Source organism: Megalobrama amblycephala, linkage group LG7, assembly GCF_018812025.1.
Source record: "Megalobrama amblycephala isolate DHTTF-2021 linkage group LG7, ASM1881202v1, whole genome shotgun sequence".
In the NCBI taxonomy this organism is placed as follows: Eukaryota; Metazoa; Chordata; class Actinopteri; order Cypriniformes; family Xenocyprididae; genus Megalobrama; species Megalobrama amblycephala.
Genome location: NC_063050.1, coordinates 40,923,790 through 40,944,546, shown reverse-complemented (window position 1 = coordinate 40,944,546; position 20,757 = coordinate 40,923,790). Strand labels below are relative to the sequence as shown.

Here is a 20,757-nt window from a genome sequence, read left to right as displayed (position 1 = left end):
ATAGACGACTGGGTCAGAGCATCTCCAAAACTGCGGCTCTTGTGGGGTGTTCCCGGTCTGTAGTGGTCAGTATCTATCAAAAGTGGTCCAAGGAAGGAACAGTGGTGAACCGGCGACAGGGTCATGGGCGGCCAAGGTTCATTGATGCACGTGGGGAGGGAAGGCTGGCCCGTGGAGTCCGATCCAACAGATGAGCTAATGTAGCTCAAATTGCTCAAGAAGTAAATGCTGGTTCAGATAGAAAGGTGTCAGAATACACAGTGCATTGGAGTTTGTTGCGTATGGGGCTGCGTAGCTGCAGACCAGTCAGGATGCCCATGCTGAGCCCTGTACACCTCTGAAAGTGCCAACAGTGGGCACGTGAGCATCAGAACCACGGAGCACAGAGCAATGGAAGAAGGTGGCCTGGTCTGATGAATCACGTTTTCTTTTACATCACGTGGATGGCCGGGTGTGTGTGCTTTGCTTACCTGGGGAACACAGTGCACCTGGATGCACTATAGGAAGAAGGCAAGCCGGTGGAGGCAGTGTGATGCTTTGTGAAATGTTCTGCTGGCAAACCGTGTGAATGTTACTTTGACACATACCACCTATCTAAGCATTGTTTCAGACCATGTACATCCTTTTATGGAAAAGGTATTTCCTGGTGGCTGTAGTCTCTTTCAGCAGGATAATGAGCCTGGCCTCAAAGCAAAAATGGTTCAGAAATGGTTTGAGGAGTTTGAGGTGTTAACTTGGCCTCCAAATTCCCCAGATCTCAATCCAATTGAGCATCTGTGAAATGTGCTGAACAAACAAGTCTGATCCATGGAGGCCCCACCTCGCAACTTACAGGACTAAAACGATCTGCTGCTAACGTCTTGGTGCCAAATACTACAGCACACCTTCAGGGGTCTATTGGAGTCCATGCCTTGATGGGTCAGGGCTGTTTTGGCAGCAAAAGGGGGACCAACACAATATTAGGTAGGTGGTCATAATGATCACCTGATCGGTGTGTATATATATATATATATATATATATATATATATATATATATATATATATATATATATATATATACAGTACAGTCCAAAAGTTTGGAACCACTAAGATTTTTAATGTTTTTAAAAGAAGTTTCGTCTGATCACCAAGGCTACATTTATTGAATTAAAAATACAGTAAAAACAGTAATATTGTGAAATATTATTACAATTTAAAATAACTGTTTTCTATTTGAATATATTTCACAAAGTAATTTATTCCTGTGATGGCAAAGCTGAATTTTCAGCATCGTTACTCCAGTCTTCAGTGTCACATGATCCTTCAGAAATCATTCTAATATGCTGATCTGCTGCTCAAGAAACATTTAATGTGTACAATTGTACAAAATATTTGTGTACAATATTTTTTTTCAGGATTATTTGATGAATAGAAAGTTCAAAAGAACAGTGTTTATCTGAAATCTAATCTTTTGTAACATTATAAATGTCTTTACTGCCACTTTTGATTGATTTAATGCATCCTTGCTGAATAAAAGTATTCATTTCTTTAATTTCTTTTAAAAAAAATACAAATAAAAATTCTTACTGACCCCAAACTTTTGAACGGTAGTGTATAATGCTACAGAAGCTTTGTATTTCAGATAAATGCTGTTCTTTTGAACTTTCTATTCATCAAGGAATCCTGAAAAAAAAAGTACACAACTGTTTTCAACATTGAAAATAATCATAAATGTTTATTGAGCAGCAAATCAGCATATTAGAATGATTTCTGAAGGATCATGTGACACTGAAGACTGGAGTAATGATGCTGAAAATTCAGCTTTGCCATCACAGGAATAAATTACTTTGTGAAATATATTCAAATAGAAAACAGTTATTTTAAATTGTAATAATATTTCACAATATTACTGTTTTTACTGTATTTTTAATTCAATAAATGTAGCCTTGGTGAGCAGACGAAACTTCTTTTAAAAACATTAAAAATCTTAGTGGTTCCAAACTTTTGGACTGTACTGTATATATATATATACATATACACACATACATACATACAGGTGTCGGTCATATAATTAGAATATCATCAAAAAGTTGATTTATTTCACTAATTCCATTCAAAAAGTGAAACTTTATATTATATTCATTCATTACACACAGACTGATATATTTCAAATGTTTATTCCTTTTAATTTTGATGATTATAACTGACAACTAAGGAAAATCCCAAATTCAGTATCTCAGAAAATTAGAATATTGTGAAAAGGTTCAATATTGTAGACACATGGTGCCACCCTCTAATCAGCTAATTAACTCAAAACACCTGCAAAGGCATTTAAATGGTCTCTCAGTCTAGTTCTGTAGGCTACACAATCATGGGGAAGACTGCTGACTTGACAGTTGTCCAAAAGACGACCATTGACACCTTGCACAAGGAGGGCAAGACACAAAAGGTCATTGCAAAAGAGGCTGGTTGTTCACAGAGCTCTGTGTCCAAGCACATTAATAGAGAGGCGAAGGGAAGGAAAAGATGTGGTAGAAAAAAGTGTACAAGCAATAGGGATAACCACACCCTGGAGAGGATTGTGAAACAAAACCCATTCAAAAATGTGGAGGAGATTCACAAAGACTGGACTGCAGCTGGAGTCAAGTGCTTCAAGAACCACTACACACAGACGTATGCAAGACATGGGTTTCAGCTGTCGCATTCCTTGTGTCAAGCCACTCTTGAACAACAGACAGCGTCAGAAGCGTCTAAAGACAAAAAGGACTGGACTGCTGCTGAGTGGTACAAAATTTAGTTCTCTGATGAAAGTAAATTTTGCATTTCCTTTGAAAATCAGGGTCCCAGAGTCTGGAGGAAGAGAGGAGAGGCACACAATCCGCGTTGCTTGAGGCCAAGTGTAAAGTTTCCACAGTCAGTGATCGTTTGGGGTGCCATGTCATCTGCTGGTGTTGGTCCACTGTGTTTTCTGAGGTCCAAGGTCAACACAGCCATATACCAGGAAGTTTTAGAGCACTTCATGCTTCCTGCTGCTGACCAACTTTATGGAGATGCAGATTTCATTTTCCAACAGGACTTGGCACCTGCACACAGTGCCAAAGCTACCAGTACCTGGTTTAAGGACAATGGTATCCCTGTTCTTAATTGGCCAGCAAACTCGCCTGACCTTAACCCCATAGAAAATCTATGGGGTATTGTGAAGAGGAAGATGCGATATGCCAGACCCAACAATGCAGAAGAGATGAAGGCCACTATCAGAGCAACCTGGGCTCTCATAACACCTGAGCAGTGCCACAGACTGATCGACTCCATGCCACGCCGCATTGCTGCAGTAATTCAGGCAAAAGGAGCCCCAACTAAGTATTGAGTGCTGTACATGCTCATACTTTTCATGTTCATACTTTTCAGTTGGCCAAGATTTCTAAAAATCCTTTCTTTGTATTGGTCTTAAGTAATATTCTAATTTTCTGAGATACTGAATTTGGGATTTTCCTTAGTTGTCAGTTATAATCATCAAAATTAAAAGAAATAAACATTTGAAATATATCAGTCTGTGTGTAATGAATGAATATAATATACAAGTTTCACTTTTTGAATGGAATTAGTGAAATAAATCAACTTTTTGATGATATTCTAATTATATGACCAGCACCTGTGTGTGTGTGTGTGTTTGTGTGTGTGTGTGTGTGTGTGTGTGTGTGTGTGTGTGTGTGTGTGTGTGTGTGTGTGTGTGTGTGTGTGTGTGTGTTTATTTATTTATTTATTTATTGGTAGAATACACTAATTCTACCTGAAAACTTTTCATTAAACTGGAACCACTCTTCGAAAGCACGAGCCCAACAGGATCCACAAAACTCCTTCAAGGACCATAAAAAGGAATCTTGTTTTTTAACTGTTCATTGAGTCAAGCATAATAAAAGGAAATCAAAGCACTGTCAGGGTAGTGGGTCTGATAAGCAAGGACCAAAAACTCACTGGTATGGTCCTAGAGGGAACGACCATCCTGAGTGCAGAGAAGGAGGTTTACTGCTGCTAGATCTATATTTTTTTCTGGTCGTCGTTATGTCATGGTTAGCAGGGAAGAGGAGAGGCAAGGATCTATTTGCAAGCAGTATTTATTCCACAAGCATTCAAATCAAGATAATCCAACATAAGAAACATAAATCCAAACAGGAAGACAAAGATCATACTCCAACGGCAGAACAAGAAACGCAACAGCTTTACATAGGTGTGCAAATGAAACAACCGAGAAACAAGGACTGAAACACAGGGGTATATATACATGCAAACAAGAGGCTAACAAGGAACAGGTGTAGGTAATGAGTTGTCATGGAAACATATACTGCAGCTATGGAAACAAAGGCTAAATCAAACGATTACACTAAAGGTTGGACTCAAAAGTGTTTCTTACAACTTGTCAAATAAACTTAATCTATGGATATTGACATGCAGCCAGGAGTCGTGTTTCCTGACATTTATATGTGCCTGATTTCGACGCCGGGGAAAAACATAAAGCAAATCTGCCTGTGAATATTTTATATAACTACAATATAGGTAGGTTTAAATGCGCGTAATCACTTATATCAATGTTATATATATATCGTCGTATTGTCCATCCCTAAAACATTTAGTTTTATAGTATAGTTTTTGTCAGTGTTTATTTAAAAACACACAATTATGCAGAATATATTAGATGGAAAATATTTAATTGATGATTTGTCAACATAATATATAACAATACAATATATACAGTATGATTTTACCTCAAAATCCAACAATCTGACACAAAATGATAACTGAAAATCCATGTTTCTCTGCTGGAGTCCAGCTGTTTCTGTGAATTGCAGTGTTCCATTTGCTTCTCTTTTCTGTAGCTTTCAGCAGTCTTTAAATATATACCTCAAGTTTTGTGTCAAAGCCATTTGTACAGTCAATCAAAAAGCTCTTTCCCGTTTTGGATGTGTTTTGTGTGTTTTTCATGGCATTCACGCTCAAAACCAATGCTGCCGCTCAGTCTTTTGCCACTTAGCGGGCGTGACCGCAGTCGGTACGGTCGATGGTGATATCACGTGCATACCCTCTATTATTGGGCTTTGCAGGAACTAAACCACAGGAAATGAGATCCAAACACATCAAGACAAAAGAATATCAAAAAGTCCTAGAACACTAAACAGGGGAATCGTGACTCACGTCCCGATATTGCTGAGTTAGATGTGTTCCTGGGTCAACATATTTTGTTGATCCTAGAACAACATTCTAGTCTGAAAATTTAGTCTTAACCCTATTCCTACCCCTAAAACTAACCCTACCCATAAGTTATCCCAAAAATCTGAGGGAAATGATAGATGAATAACACTGATGTGGAAGCACCAATTCATGATTTTAAGCCTAAACTTGACATAATCTGTAAACTTTATGTTTCTTTATCTTTCTGTAAACCCTCAAATCTGATTGGTTGATTTGAATGTTGTTCCAGGATCAACAAAAATGTTGACCCAGGAACATGTTGAACTCAGGAATATCAGGTTATGCAATCCTGACACTGCTTTTAACAATCATACAATTTAATAATCATATTCTAAAACATTAGCCATGACAATTTAGCCATTTTTTCAGTCCATTACTACTCCTAATTTATATAGAAACTGACTTTTAAAAATGTTAATATTTGATCACATTTTGACGCATTATAACTTTGAAGCTTCAAAAAGTTCATAAAGAGATTGTGAAACTAATTCATATGAATTGAGCAGTTTTGTCTAAATTTTCCGAAGAGACACAATCACTTTATATGATATACACATATATACATTGATCAGCGAACATAAACAGAAGCTCAACCGAAACTGATGGACACGCAAAAACAAACCAAACTCTTGCGAAAGCTCAAACGTGCTGTGTAATACATGAGAATGAACCTCATTGGTTCTCAACATGCTTGAGTTGATGAATGTTTATATGTGAATAAAAGCCTAAATTAAATCTGTTCATCATATAAAGTGGTTGTGTCTCTTCAAAAAAACTGGACTAAACCACTCAATTCATATGGATTAGTTTTACGATCTCTTTATAAACTTTTTGAAGTGTCAAAGTTTCAGTTGCGAAGGCAGTCTATGGAGGGACAGAAAACTCTCAGATTATATCAAAAAGATCTTCATTTGTGTTCCAAAGATGAACGAAAATCTTACAGGTTTGGAATGACTTGAGGGTGAATAATTAATGACATAATAATAATTATAATTTTTGGGTGAACTAACCCTTTAATATTTTTCTAAAATAAACCAATTCTTAAATAAATAACTTAAGCCTAATTCCTTAATAATAAATAAATCAGAAAAGAAAAGAAATAAGTTCTTAAATCAATCAATCAGAAAAGATGTCAATTCACTAAAAGTTTTTGAATTTCTTTTTTCAGCTTTCCTAGCAAGTCAACTTAAGAGTCATGTGCCCCCTTATGGGCATAAAAGAGACACACAAGTTAATTACCTTGAAAGGCTTAAATTGTTTTGCAAACCTTGTGACCCGACTCAGTGGATATTTGACTTATTGCAGTTTTAGTTTGAGTGTCTGTTTTTGATAAGCTAAGGTGCGTTTATTTGATTTAACACAGATGTCACGTCCTACTGTGTTGGTTTTGTGGCAGGGCTGTTGGACATGGGAGTCCTGCTGAGATGTCCGTGACTGGGTCACAAGGTCTCTTCCCTCAGCATCCAACAGTTCCACTAATATTTAGTTCTATATTTGTTCTGCTGTGTGACAAGCAGTTTGGCAAATTGAGACTCACCCTTTGTTTAGTAGCATTTTCAGGAACTTTTTCTCACAGAGCTTTTAGTAAACACTTATTTTACCATACAGTCATGACTTATTGCTATTCCTGGCTCATTCAGGTCAGCTTAACTGTTGAAAAGAGCAGCTTGTCTTGAGAAAATCCTGAAGGCATGCTCACGTTGTCATCGACACAATGCACAAACACAAACATAATGCCTCTTGTAGTCAGTGTCACTGCCGTTTGCCTCTTTGAACTGCTATCAACATTATTTGAAGCACCTCTGTCTTTTAAATCTCACCATCTCTCTCTGTCCCTCCTTTCTATTTCTTCCTTTACATAGTGCTTCTAACTCTGCTCTAGCTCGTGACCTCTCAAGCCAGCAGTCCGCCCACCTCGTTCGGACTGTGGCCCTAAGATGGCCCAGACCGCTGCCCTAAAGCATGGGGAGTGGTTGTCCTCTCTGGAGAACAAAAGAGCCACGGCTATCCGTTCAGCCGAGCCCGGCCCCCATGAACTCATCCAAGCGCACAGGGAACACATTAGCTTAGGCTGGGCTTTGTACGTCCGACTTTTCTCATGTGCTTCTTCATAGTTTAGCTAACACTTCAAGACTGTCAGGTGTCTGCATGGTTTGACCACTCCAGTTGCTTTCAAAGCGGTCAGCGCAGCAAGGCCATTTCAGTGTCAGGTTTTGTAGCTCTCCCTGTTTGCCACTGAAGCGAGAATGGCACAAAGCGGATCGCTCATTCTAAGGGTTTCTCAGGGTTTCTCAGGGTTTCTCATAGTATGAGGTAATCACAAATAATCTAAAAACCAAAGCCATGGCCTCAAAGACTTACCCTTTTTCTTGCTCCCTCAGGAAAGGAGTTCCTAGCCTCTTCCAGGCAGACGCCCAGCCTGCCTTAAACCATGATTCAGGCGAGGAGAAGTGTTCAGAAGAGGATCGGAGTGACCTTGAGGTATGACCTCATGTGACTTCATAACATATCAACTGTAAATTCCAAGACGTACAATGCTGCTTTTCAACGTACACTACCTACTACAACACAACCACTACTACTTCAAATTTTTGCATTCGATAAGATTTATTAATGTTTTTGAGAGAGGTTCCTTATGCACACTAAGGGGCCGTTCACACAGAACGCGTCTTTGCGTCTAAAAACGCTCAGGAGTGGTTTTAAAAAAAGCACAGCATAGAACACGAGAGTCTCGAGACGCGCCTTTCAGACGTGATGCAATATCGACAATAGCGGAAATAATAGAAATAGGCAAACTTACAGATACAAGTTTTGACATGGAAAAAAAGAAAATAAGATAATAATGAGCGCCTCCTCCGCCATGTTGCCATTATATAAAACAGTTGTCATGCCAACTCGCAACGCTTGCCCCGCCTCCAAGTTCTTCTGATTGGTCGACTGTTTTGGAACTGACATTGATAAGCGGCGCTGCATGTAAAAGTTGAAATTCTTTTAACTTGACACGGCATCTTAAAAACACGGCGCTCATGTGAGAGGCGCTGCAAAAGACGCGAGCGTAACGGTCATGCACGTCCGTCAAGCGCGTATTTACATAGAAAAACAATGGAAAAGTAGCGCATTGGAATAGAAAAACGCGTTCTGTGTGAACGGCCCCTAAGGCTGCATTTATACAAAAAAAAGTAATATTCTGAGGTATTATTGCACTGTAAAATAACTGTTTTCTATTTTAATCCATTTTACAATGTAATTTATGGGAAAGCCGAATTTAAGCTGAAGCAAAGCATCATTACTCCAATCTTCAGTGTCAATCAATCTAATATGCTGATTCAATGCCCAAGAAACATTTCGTATTATTTTCAATGATGAAAACAGATGTGCTGCTTAATATTTTAAAACTGTGATACATTCTATTCAGATTCTTTGATGAAATAGAAAGTTCAAAAGAACAGCATTTATTTGAAATAGATTTTTTTTTTCTGAATAAAATTAGTAATTTATTCATCTTTAGATTAGGGTCCAGTTCTCACTATTAACTAACTATTAATTACAACTTTTGCCTCAATAAACTCTTAATTACTGCTTATTAATAGTTAGTAAGATAGTTGTTAAGTTTAGGTATTGGTTAGGAATTTAGAATAAGTTCATACAGAATAAGGCATATATAAGTACTAATAAACAGTCAATATCTTGGTAATATGCATGCTAATAAGAAACTAGTTAATAAACTAAAGTGTTACCCTTTTTTCAACTTTTAAATAGTAGTGTAGATTCTCCTAGAAATAAATAGAAATATCAGAAATATTAGAAAATATCTGAAATATCACTCAGATCTTTATAATACCGGTAAAAACAACTGTGAAGCATAATTCTGTCCAGTCTTATGTCTGTAAACATAGTAAAAAAAAATCATATTAAACCTTAAAACTCATTGTAATCCTTAATGTAATTATTACTGTATAAGTATTAAAATTATTGTTTTTATTTTTAAATTCAGTGACTATTTACTTCTTATTGCAACACGTATAGACTTGAATGGCTTTTTGCTCTACTACAAAATGAGAGTTCTCAAGAAAATAAAAAAAACTCTTCCCGCTCAGTAATATTAATGAACATGTATTGTGTTTCAGCTGTTTAGTCTGGTGAAGAGTGTGGTGGCAAATCGTTACAGGGATGTTCTGCGAGAGTTTGAAGAGCTGGATGAGAAAAACACCAAACGTCTCACTCAGGAGGACATGTACCAGTTACTTAAAAGGTGACATACCATACAAAAGAAAATTTATTCCCTTACATTTGTTTTCTTTCATATTCCAAAGATTTATTGTAATGTGACTGGTTACACTAAAAACTTGTCAGTATTTAACACTTGAGTATAATAGTTTAATAGCAACAGCTCATATAAGTAAGAGCGAATGAATGCATGAATATCAAATGAATAATTGATCTGTTTTCAGACATAATGTCTTTATTAGCATCTCATTTTGATAGTCAGAAGATTATCTGGGGGGACATTTATATTGTCTCCACACACACACACACACACACACACAGACTATTGAAGTATATGCTGGAATGTGGAATGCATTCCTCCTCATTGTCTTTAGCACCATGCAGAATCACTGAGTCTTTCTCTACGGTGTTCAGTCCTGGGTTTCTCCCAGAGTCAGCGGTCGTGACACAAGCATCCCTTGTGTGTCTCACAAGACCTATGCAGTCCACCCGAGTCTCCCAGCTCTGGTTCTTACAGAGCTCTTGCACTCTTTTGTCTTCTAAGACAATGCCAACAGAAAGCGGGCCTTTTCTCTTGGCAAATGATGCCTTAATTGTGCAAGTTAACAACCTGCTCTTTTTTTCCCATGAATAACAATGTATTTGGTGTACGGAGCCTGAGAGAGCTGTTGGCACTGTGAAGATCTGAGGCTGTTGGTTTTTCTATGGCCTTCTGCACGCTTGTTTAGCTGTTCCCATGCCTGCTTCACTTTCAGCTACGTTGCTATACTTTGCATCTCTGTTGTTCCTCTAATTAGTGGTGCTCGCAACCATCACTGTTCTAGAGTAGTGCATGGATTACGTCAACACCCAGAAGACTAATTCCCCACTGAATCCCTTGAGATTTTGCTGTGGGGTTTTATAATGGGGATTTTTAATTTATGAGTAAAATAAGGTCTGTGGTAATCATAACTTGATGATACTTGAACGTTTTGTTCTACAATGTAAATTACACACAGCCATATTGAAAGTGCAAATTCTGAAGTTGTTTTTTTAACCTATGTCTCTACTAAGTAACTAGATAAGGTAGTTTAGGGTGTGAGTGTGTGCAGTTTACGCTGTAAACTTTCAAGTATCGTCAAGTTGTGTTTACCACAGGCTGTATTTTACTCATAAATTGAAAAACCCCATCGAAAAATTTTGAAGCAACCGCTGGCGAACTAGTCTTCGGGTTTTTACGTTATCCCTGCACCACTCTATTATTGCTTTTTTGTGTTTTTTGTGTTTTTTGTGTTTTTTGTGTTTTTTGTGTTTTTTTGTTTTGTTTTGTTTTGTTTTGTTTTGTTTTGTTTTGTTTTGTTTTGGTCTAGGACTAGGACTAGGTCTACGTATTAAACTTGTAACTTGTCCTGCACAATTTTTGCTGCATGAATGATACAATTTTTGGTGGTCAATAAAACCAACAAAACCCATACTTGTATTGGAAAAGGGACTCAGTCATATCTAGAGATCAAAATATCATAGCAGTATGGCTTTTTAGATTTCATAGACTCTTTCTCCAGTAAGTAACACCCCAACAACAACTTTGCAACCACCCAGAACATCTTATCAATATGCTAACAGCAAAGGTTAAAAGCTTGCTTACACTTTATTTAGATATTTAGTCCACTTTAGATATTCTTCTATTAACTTCAAGTGACTTTGCAACTAGATGTCAACTAACTCTGTTAATTTGCATCTGTCAACTAACTCTCATTAGAGTATTAGACTGTAAGTTGACATGTACTTGCAAAGTTACTTATAGTCAGTAGGATGTCTGTTTGGGGACAATCAAAATAAAGTATTACCAAGAGTTTTTCCCCAATATCATAAATGTTTTAACCATGAACTGTCAAGTTATCAAGACAAGTAACCCTTGTCTCTTTCCTTTAACAATTTGTCGTTTCCATCCTTTTGCCTCTTTTAGATATTTCTCTTTTTTTCTTTCAGTCTGTGAACTAAATGCGTTGTTGTTAAGTGTCCTGAACTTTTCTGAACTGTTCACCCCATGTGAGAACCTCCTCCATTTCTATAAATTATTTATCTGTTTATTTACTCTCCTCCCTCCCCTCCCTGTGCTGTTTTTCCAGCTCTTCCTTTGACCCCTTTGTGATTTCTCTCCCACCCTTTTTTCATTCTTTTTCTACATCACCCTCTTTTATCTCTCTATTCATTTTTTGGCTGGAATATGGCGGCAGGCCTAAAAGGAGTCGTGGTCTGAATGGGGGGCATCGCGAGTGGATTTGCATAATCTGTGGCGTGGCACTGGTGCACAGACACAGAGAGAGACGGTGCCAACCAGTCCAAGGTGAACTGAACTCTCCTCGCCAGCTCAGAGATTAGTGACACTAACAGGCTTTACAGCAGCCGAGTTCACAGAGGGTTTGGCTGACATATCAGTGCCAACTTCTCTGGCTCCCACAGTGAACACTGTGTTATGTGTGCGTGTGTGTCTGGTGAGAAACTGTTGCTTCTTTGATTGATTCCTACGAGGCAGAGACAAACGCATATGTGTATGTTCGCATGAACTGTATGCACACATACTCAATTCAACAAGGCCCAAACTGAACTGAAGAAACCATGAAGCACCAGAAAAAAATGTATCCTCTAGATTCAAAGTATATGAAACAATAACTTAAGAATTATTTTGTTTATTTTTCAAATGTCAAAGTGCTTTTAGAATATCCACCAAAGTTCTACCACCTTTAAGTCAGACTTCAATAATGCAATAATGCAGCTTTTTTGGGTTTTGCTCATTTAAGGTGTGGTCACAATAGAGACGTTTCTAAATTTCTAAAAAAAAAAGTTCCATTGTCAATAGTGTCCAATAGTGAAGCACAGCTCACACAGAAGTCATTTTCAAACCAAACAACTTTCAGTTGTTCAGTGCCTGCAAATTCATGTGACATGCTTGAACCAGTTGCAAAATCTACAATGGCAAATCTTTTGCCCTAGCACACAATTTCTGATCCCCTAGATTGAAATGAATTTCTGAAAAAAAAAAGCCTTTACTCTGAAAATGTTTAGCCTACAACTTTGATAATTCAAACAAATTTCATAACACAATATAATTGTAACTGTATATGTTTTTTCAGTATATGTCAGTGAATGAAAAAGCTTTATATTAAGTATATATATTATATAAGTTATCAATAAGTTATCACGTAAAATATCCTTAAAAACTATAGACACATCAGATTGTGAAAGGCATGCTTTAATAATGACATCAGACAAACGAGATAACACACTTTAGAGAATACTTATTTTTATCAAATAGTTATAGTATTAAAGAAATGCTATTTAAACCAAATGAGCATATTAGACTATGAGCACCAAATCAGCATATTATAATGATTTCTGAAGGATCATGTGACACTGAAGACTTGAGGAATGATGCTGAAAATTCAGCTTTACCATCACAGGAATAAACTTTGTATATAGGTAAATAAATATATAACCTTTGAAGACGCACTATTTAACATAATGCATAATTTGATTTATTGTAAATACAAATTATGTACCTAAAAAACCCTTTTTTCTTTAAATATCCATGTTTAACACAACAGAGCAAAATCAGGGTTGTATGATACAGACGTGTTTGTTTGCTGTCAGATCCCCTCATAGTGTGTCTTCTCACAGTACTGTCCTTTCTTTAGGCGTGACGCTGTGTTTGTTTATCTGTGTGAGAGAAACTGTTGCTTCTGTGCTGTTGGTTGCCAAGTTTTAGCTTAAATGCAGTTCAAATAAAGGGGGTGAGGGGGTCTTTAGGGTGTGGGGGGTTTAAAGGGTACAGTGTTTGTTTGTATTCTTCTGAGAAACTGAGGTGTATTCTTTACATTCAGAGTATTCATAAAACCTACTCATCTCTCCCTTTCTCTCTTCCCATCATTTATTCCTCTCTCCTTGTTTGCTATTCTTCCTCTCACCCTGCTCAGGTTAGCGTTCCATCCTGAGGTAACTCGTGGAGAAGTCCGGAGGTTGTGGTCCTCTTTGCTCACCCAGCAGGATGGAACCGTGGACTTTCAACAGTTTATACGGCATTTTGGCCCATCGCCCAAATCCTGCTGTTACCCCAATGCCAAGCACAATCCCCCCAAACGTGGAGACAATGACTTCATGCGCCTCTCTAACAGACTCAACTGCGTCTCAGATATACTAGTGGATGCCTTACGGGCCAAGGTGGGGGCGTGCTGTCAAAAAAAACTCTGGTGTAGAACTCATTGCCTGAATAGAACTGAGATATATGATTATATTATTTAGACACTTTTTGAACATTTTTCTCTATCGCTCTCAACAGGTGGAGTTGTCTGTTTCTGAGCTCTGGACTGAGTTCTCCGAAATGGATTTTTCTGGAACAGGTTTTGTTAGCAGTGATGAATTTAAAGAGATTCTTATGAATCTCTGTGTTCATCTCAGCCAGTATGAGTGTGATTTACTGGCCAGGAAGTTTGACATCAACAATGATGGCAGGTAGATACACTTGCACACAAACAAACATTATGGAGGCTCAACCTTGCAATAAATAGATAAATAAATCAAGACATTCATAAATGTTATGTGATTACTTAAACGGTAACACTTTACTTGAAGCATTTACATATAATGCATTATTAAAGTATTTATAATACATTATAATACTTATCTATTCATTGTTACACCATTAGAAAACATTAAAATACATGACAAACAACCAATTTCAGATGTAACAAGGAATCTTCAAATGTTATAATGCATTTTAACTTTAGTTACAATTATTTATGAAAATAATTGCAATGTACAGAATATCTATATACTGAATTATACATAAAAGTCTTCAAGTAAAGAATTACCAAATAAAGTAATAGAGATGATAAATAAAAATGTAAACAAAGAAATAAATACAAATAATTATACAACATAAGAAATCTAAACGGTTTTGGAAATTTGATTTTTTTATTTGAAAAAAAAATTTGTTTGTTTGTTTGTTTGTTTGTTTGATGCTTAATAAACAGGGGTTCAAGCCCTTTTTGCACCTTCATATATTGTATATATGTACATAATAAGGTGCACACACTCACACCCTAAACTACCTTATCTAGTTACTTAGTAGAGACATAGGTTAAAAAAACAACTTCAGAATTTGCACTTTCAATATGGCAGTGTGTAATTTACATTGTAGAACAAAACGTTCAAGTATCAAGTTATGATTACCACAGACCTTATTTTACTCATACAATGTGTATAAAATGGCAGATAATGCCATGTGACCAACGTTTTATCAATTGCAAGAAAACTGGCATAAACAATTGTGAAAGAAAATGAATATGAAGTGTTTTTTTTGTTTTTAAGTTATTGATGATGTGACATAATACCACCCCTCATACTTGTATTGGTAATAATAAATCATAGCTATGTATGACTGGAAACACAAGTATCATGTCTTTGTGATGGATGACTTTTTCCAAATTTGAATCAAGCCTATCAAACCTAAACATGTAGAATGCATTTAGAGAATTGACATTCATCCTATAAGATGATAGATAACTGAGCATTCATGTCCTCATGAATTTGTCACAAATTTGTTTTCTTTTTCTGTCAGTGTATCCTACACAGAATTCCTTAGGCCCTTTCTATCCCAGGTTCAAATAAGGAAGCATGGGTCCCATATGGCAGCTGCTCTGCAGACTCCCAGAGAAACTAAAGAAACTGCTACTCCGGAAACATTAAGTCGCAGGATCAGGAAAAAGGTGATGCATTTTGTTATAGGCGATAATGTGTGAATGCATATATGAATATTCAGATTTCCTCATGTTTTGGTGTTGCAGCTCCAACGTAAGGCCAGGGCTCTTAAAAAGGCCTGTGCCCGGCTGGATGGCTCCAGCACTGGGCTTCTGTCTGCAGCTGAGCTGGGCGCAGTGTTACAGCTGTGTGGAGTGTGTCAGAGCCAGGAAGAGCTGAAAAGTGTGTTCTCTACTCTTCACACCCACTCCTCTGGTCGCCTGGATTACCGCCCACTCCTAATGGACAAACACAGGACATCCAGTCACAACCAGCAAATCAAACACCAGCTCAGCCAAAGGAGTCAATAGGTCAGAGGTTTAAAACAAATGATGGCTACATTGGCTTAGTAAATTTGTAAGTTGGAGCTGTCATCACTTCTTCAAATAGAGAGATGCAAGTTAATGTTTATAACTAATTATATTTAACCCTATTGGCTACATGCAGTTGGGCACAATCGAAGATACAATCATGATGCAAACATTATTGTTTTTCTTTATATTAGATTTAGTTAGATTGCATGAATTGTATTTCAAAGTATAGTCATCTGATTTTAATGTAAATTGATTAACTCAAATTGAATTGAGTTATTACATTGTAATAACTCTAAACTGAATTTGCATTCATTCTTATATTTTAAATGCTTTTAAGTTGACATACTATTGCATTTCTCCATTGTGACATGCTATACTCTATCTAAAACTTATTTTAAACATCATTTTGCTATTTTTTAGGATTGTTTTTTCATATTATTTGTACTATACAAATTAATTTGTCACAGTTTACACTACTATTCGAAAGTTTTTTTTTTTAAGAAATAATTTTATTCAGCTAGGAAGCATTAAATTAGCATTAAAAGTGACTGTAAAGACATTATTATAATTATAATGTTATAAAAGATTTTTATTTCAAATAAAGAATCTTGAAAAAACAGCACTGTTTTCAACACTGTAATAAAAAACATTTCTTGAGCAGCAAATCAGCATATTATAATGATTTCTGAAGGATCATGTGACATTGAAGACTGGAGTAATGATGCTGAAAATTCAGCTTTGTCGTCACATGAATAAGTTACATTTTAAAATATATTAAAATAGAAAACAGGAGGAATTTTAAATTGTAATAATATTTCACAATATTTCTGTTTTTACTGTATTTTTGATTAAATAATTGCAGCCTTGGTGAGCATAAGAGACTTGTTTCAAGAAAAAAAAAAACGTCCCCAAACTTTCAAACAGTAGTGTAAGGCTGTTTAAAATGAACTACTAAATCCAAAAAGGTGATTTAAAAATAAGGAAAAACTAAAAGGAAAATGACACGGTCACAGTTAGTTTCATTTTCCTTGTTTCTGTTTGCCTAAGGGTGCGTTCACACTTGTCATGTTTGGTTCAATTAAAACGAACCCTGGTGCGATTGCTCGGTTAGTGCGGTTCATTTGAACATATGTGAACGCTGCCATCCGAACCCTGGTGCGCACCAAACAAGCGGACCGAGACCGCTGAAAAGATGGGTCTCTGTCCACTTCCAAACGAACTCTGGTGCAGTTCGAATGATATATGAACGCAACACGGACCAAAGACATGTAACCGAACCAAAAACAGGAAGACGAGACCCTAAAACAGACAGAATCCTCACGCATGTCAGTTTTTCTCATCATAGATGCGAAAATGCCCATGACAGGCATCAGACGCGCGTCTCCACGCAGCAGATCATTTGTGTGTATGACAGATGGATTCCCGCCGCTGTTTTGACTACTTTGCACATTTTATAAGCTCTTCACGAGTTTCCAGCTGGCCAAAATACCATCACATGCAGGCTACGCACCGCTACACACACACAACGAGCGCATTTATCTCAGCACACAGCATTGTTTTGGATGTTCGGTAAGTTCCGTCTCAAAATAGGCAATACGTCATAAATTCAGACCAATCACGTTGTGAATGTATCCCTATGCCTTAAGGTTCGGTATCTTTTGGTTCGGTGATAAAATTGCCAATCTGAACGCTAATCGGACCAGGACTAAATGTTTTTTTTTTCTTCTTTGTTCCGGACCAAATGAACCAAACGAACCGAACTACAAGTGTGAACGCACCCTTAGTTCTCGTTCTTTGTTTATTACCATATAGTTTGTGATAGAGTTTTGCACCTGTGGCTTGTTCTGTGTATATTTAAGCCCTTAGTTCTCAGTTCATGGTTCGGTGTCATTAACGTGATTGTTTCATGTGTATTGTGAATATTCTCCATGTTTATTAAAGTCTCTTTATATCATTCATTCTGTCATGCATCATTTTTTGGATCTTTGATACCAATACACAGCATCTCGTGACAAAACACCAAACCACGGATTCTCTGTTCCCCGGAATATGTCTACCCATTGTCGATGTCCTCGCCTATGAACCCCGCTGACCCAGAACTAGAACCCAGCCAACATCTCCACATGCCCACCACGAACCTAGAGCCAGTACCTAAGCCTGCTAAAGACCCAAAACCAGACCCCACAGTAGACCCAGAGCCTGATCAGGTGTGTGAGCCGGCCAGGAGCTTGAGCCTGAGCCAATGCCCGTCCAGGAGCCAGAACCTGCACACTCTATGTGTATGGACAACAAACAAGAGCCCACCGCAGACCTGGAGCCCGAGCCTGCCGAGTCTGACCAGGGGTGTGAGCCGGTATTGACATTCATCCCTGAGGGAATGTTGGTGGATGTGGACATTGTGGAGCAGAGTTCGATCCATTCCACTAGCCCTGAAATATATTTGTCCCCGTGTTAAAGGGTCAGTTCACCCAAAAATTAAAATTCTGTCATTAATTACTCGCCCTCATGTTGTTCCAAAACCCATAAGACTTTCGTTCATCTTCAGAACACAAATGAAGATCTTTTTGATGAAATCTCAGAGCTTTCTGTACCTCCATGGACTGCCTTCGCAACTGAAACTTTGACTCTTCAAAAAGTTCATAAAGAGATTGTAAAACTATGAATTGAGTGGTTTAGTCCAAATTTTCTGAAGAGACTTGATCGCTTTATATGATGAACAGATTTGATTAAGGCTTTTATTCACGTTTAAACATTGATCAGTGAACATAAACGGAAGTTCAACCTAAACTGCTTGATGTGCGAGAACAAACCTCTTATGGAAGCTCAAACATGCTGCGTAACACACGAGAATGAACCTCATTGGTTCTCGCACGTCAGCAAACATGCTTGAGCTTCTGTTTACCACAACTGATGTGTGAATTGATAAATGTTTATATGTGAATAAAAGCCTAAATTCAATCTGTTCGTTATATAAAGCGATTGTGTATCTTCAGAAATTTTGGACTAAACCACTCAATTCAATCTCTTTATTCACTTTTTGAAGCGTCAAAGTTTCAGTTGCAAAGGCAGTCTATGGAGGGACAGAAAACTCTCAGATTTCATCAAAAAGATTTTCATTTGTGTTCTGAAGATGAACAAAAGTCTTACAACTTTGGAACAACATGACAATGAGTAATTAATGACAGAATTTCATTTTTAGATGAACTAACCATTTAACTCCTGGACTCTCTTATCCCCACCCACTTTCAAGCCCTGTCTCCACCACTGGTCACATCCAGCCCAAAGTCGTCTTCGTCGCCACTGGTTCCACCCAGCTCCAAATCTCCTTCATCGCCTCCATCATCATCTCCAAGTCTCCTTTGTCACAGATGTTCCCGCCCAGCCTCCCTCTCCCTCTTCCAGTTCCTTGGCCCTGTCTCCGCTGGCTCCCTTCATCCCCTCAGCTCCTCCAGTGGCTTCACCCAGATATTTGGATCTGCCTTGGTCTTCCAAGTCTCCAGCTCCACCCTCATGCATTGATCCCCTAGCATCACCTCAGGCCTCCGAACCCCAGGTTGTTATTCTCTTAATTTTTTTTTTTTTTTTTTTTTTTACATGAATGAAAGCAAGTATTTCCTGTCTATGAACATTAAAAATGGCTTTATTTCTGAATAAACAGTGATAGCTCACAACAGTACAATATTTCAGATTGCTAAAGGGAGATCGTTTGAGATGGATAGTTTCATTTTAAAATCTTGTCAAGCATGTTTTCTGTCAAATTATGACTGCTATAGGTCTGAGTTGGCCTTCAGGCTGATGTCCTCCACTATATAATTGATGAAAGTTCCAATCATACTGAGTAAATATAGGAATATGAAACACCACACCAACAAGATTTGTTTCATGTGCTACCCTGCAGCGTCAGATGTTTAGTTTAGACAAGACCCATAGTTTTCTTAACAAATTTGCTTGTGTTTAAATAAAACTTTAGATTTCTTGGCTGCTTTCGTTGGCATTTTAAGATATTTTACATGACAATAGAATAAAACCCTGAGCCATTTTAGCTCTGCTTCATTTGTTTTGATTCATACTCTGTGATGAAGCTAAAGGACTCTAATTTTACCAGCTTTTCTCCCTCCGCTTAACACAGTGTTCCTTCTGCGGATTTAAACCAATATTGGCTTGTTGGTCACTCAGTGCTCTTTCATCGCTTTCGTCTTTCATGGCATTATCGTTTTTCCCATCTGCATGCCTTCTTTGTCTTCTCTCCCTCTTCTCTCCTCTTTTCCGCACCAACGTTTTGAACACCGTTTGGCAAACAGCTTTGTGTTATTCATCCAATCATCCGTTCATCCATCCATCTCTCTGTCTGTTCATCCATCAATTACTCGACCTGACATTTGTATGACAGACAACTGCGCTTTTCTCCCCAAAAGTGCTAATGTAGGTGTTTGTATTGTAAATACACAAAGACAGAGCTTAGTTTTCACTTTAGATATCAGGAGTATTGGTGAGTTCTGATGCATCCATGATCCCTTTGTAATATACCTATTCAACCATTTAAATGTTTATTTCAAATAAATGTTCATTTGCACTTCAAATATTACTATAAAAATGCACAGTTTCCACAAAATATTAAGCAGCACAACTGTATCATCATTGATAATATAAAAAAATGTTTCTTGAGCATTAAATCAGCATATTCTAATGATTTCTAAAGGATCATGTGACTCTGAAGACTGAAGTAATGATGATTATGTATTTGAGTCTGTGGTTGTGTCCTGCATCCCAGTCTCATGCCTGAATTCTGGCTCTCTGTTTAGGAGCTTTGATTTCATGGGGCTGATTATTTTTCTTCAGGTCCACTCAAGGATGAAGCCCAAGGAACCCAAGATTGTCTTCCTTTCAGCCCCATCACAATGGAGCAACCCCCGCCAAAGTACCACAACCTCTCCCGCCTTCTCCAGAATCCCTCTCCCTCTCTCTTCCTTTCTCTTTCCTTGGTGCTTTCTTGGAAGCTGGTGCCATACAACTTACTTAAAGAAGGACTTAAATGTGATGGGATGAATTCAGGATATAAGAAGGAGGGGTTACAGGCTTAAGTCACTTATCTGGAGAAAATCACACCTGTCTTGTACCCATCATGATTCTCTAGGACAGTATGTCCCTTTAGGTATCCCTATTGAGGATATCTGAGTGATATTGGTTTCTGGTAGTATTTGGGGTGTCAAAAGC

At 37.6% G+C, this 20,757-nt stretch overlaps 1 protein-coding gene across 1 annotated transcript in view; it reads left to right on the top strand.

Annotated features, from left to right (window-relative positions):
- Nucleotides 1-16,004, top strand: part of si:ch211-197n1.2 (EF-hand calcium-binding domain-containing protein 6) — a 43,975-nt gene extending 27,971 nt beyond the window's left edge. The window contains exons 13-18 of the mRNA XM_048197471.1: nt 7,609-7,708; nt 9,355-9,479; nt 13,408-13,651; nt 13,770-13,942; nt 15,051-15,198; nt 15,277-16,004. Of these exons, the coding sequence (XP_048053428.1) occupies nt 7,609-7,708; nt 9,355-9,479; nt 13,408-13,651; nt 13,770-13,942; nt 15,051-15,198; nt 15,277-15,540 (1,054 nt within the window). The 3' untranslated portion in view covers nt 15,541-16,004. The remainder of the gene's footprint in view (nt 1-7,608; nt 7,709-9,354; nt 9,480-13,407; nt 13,652-13,769; nt 13,943-15,050; nt 15,199-15,276) is intronic.
- The last annotated feature ends 4,753 nt before the right edge of the window (nt 16,005-20,757 follow it).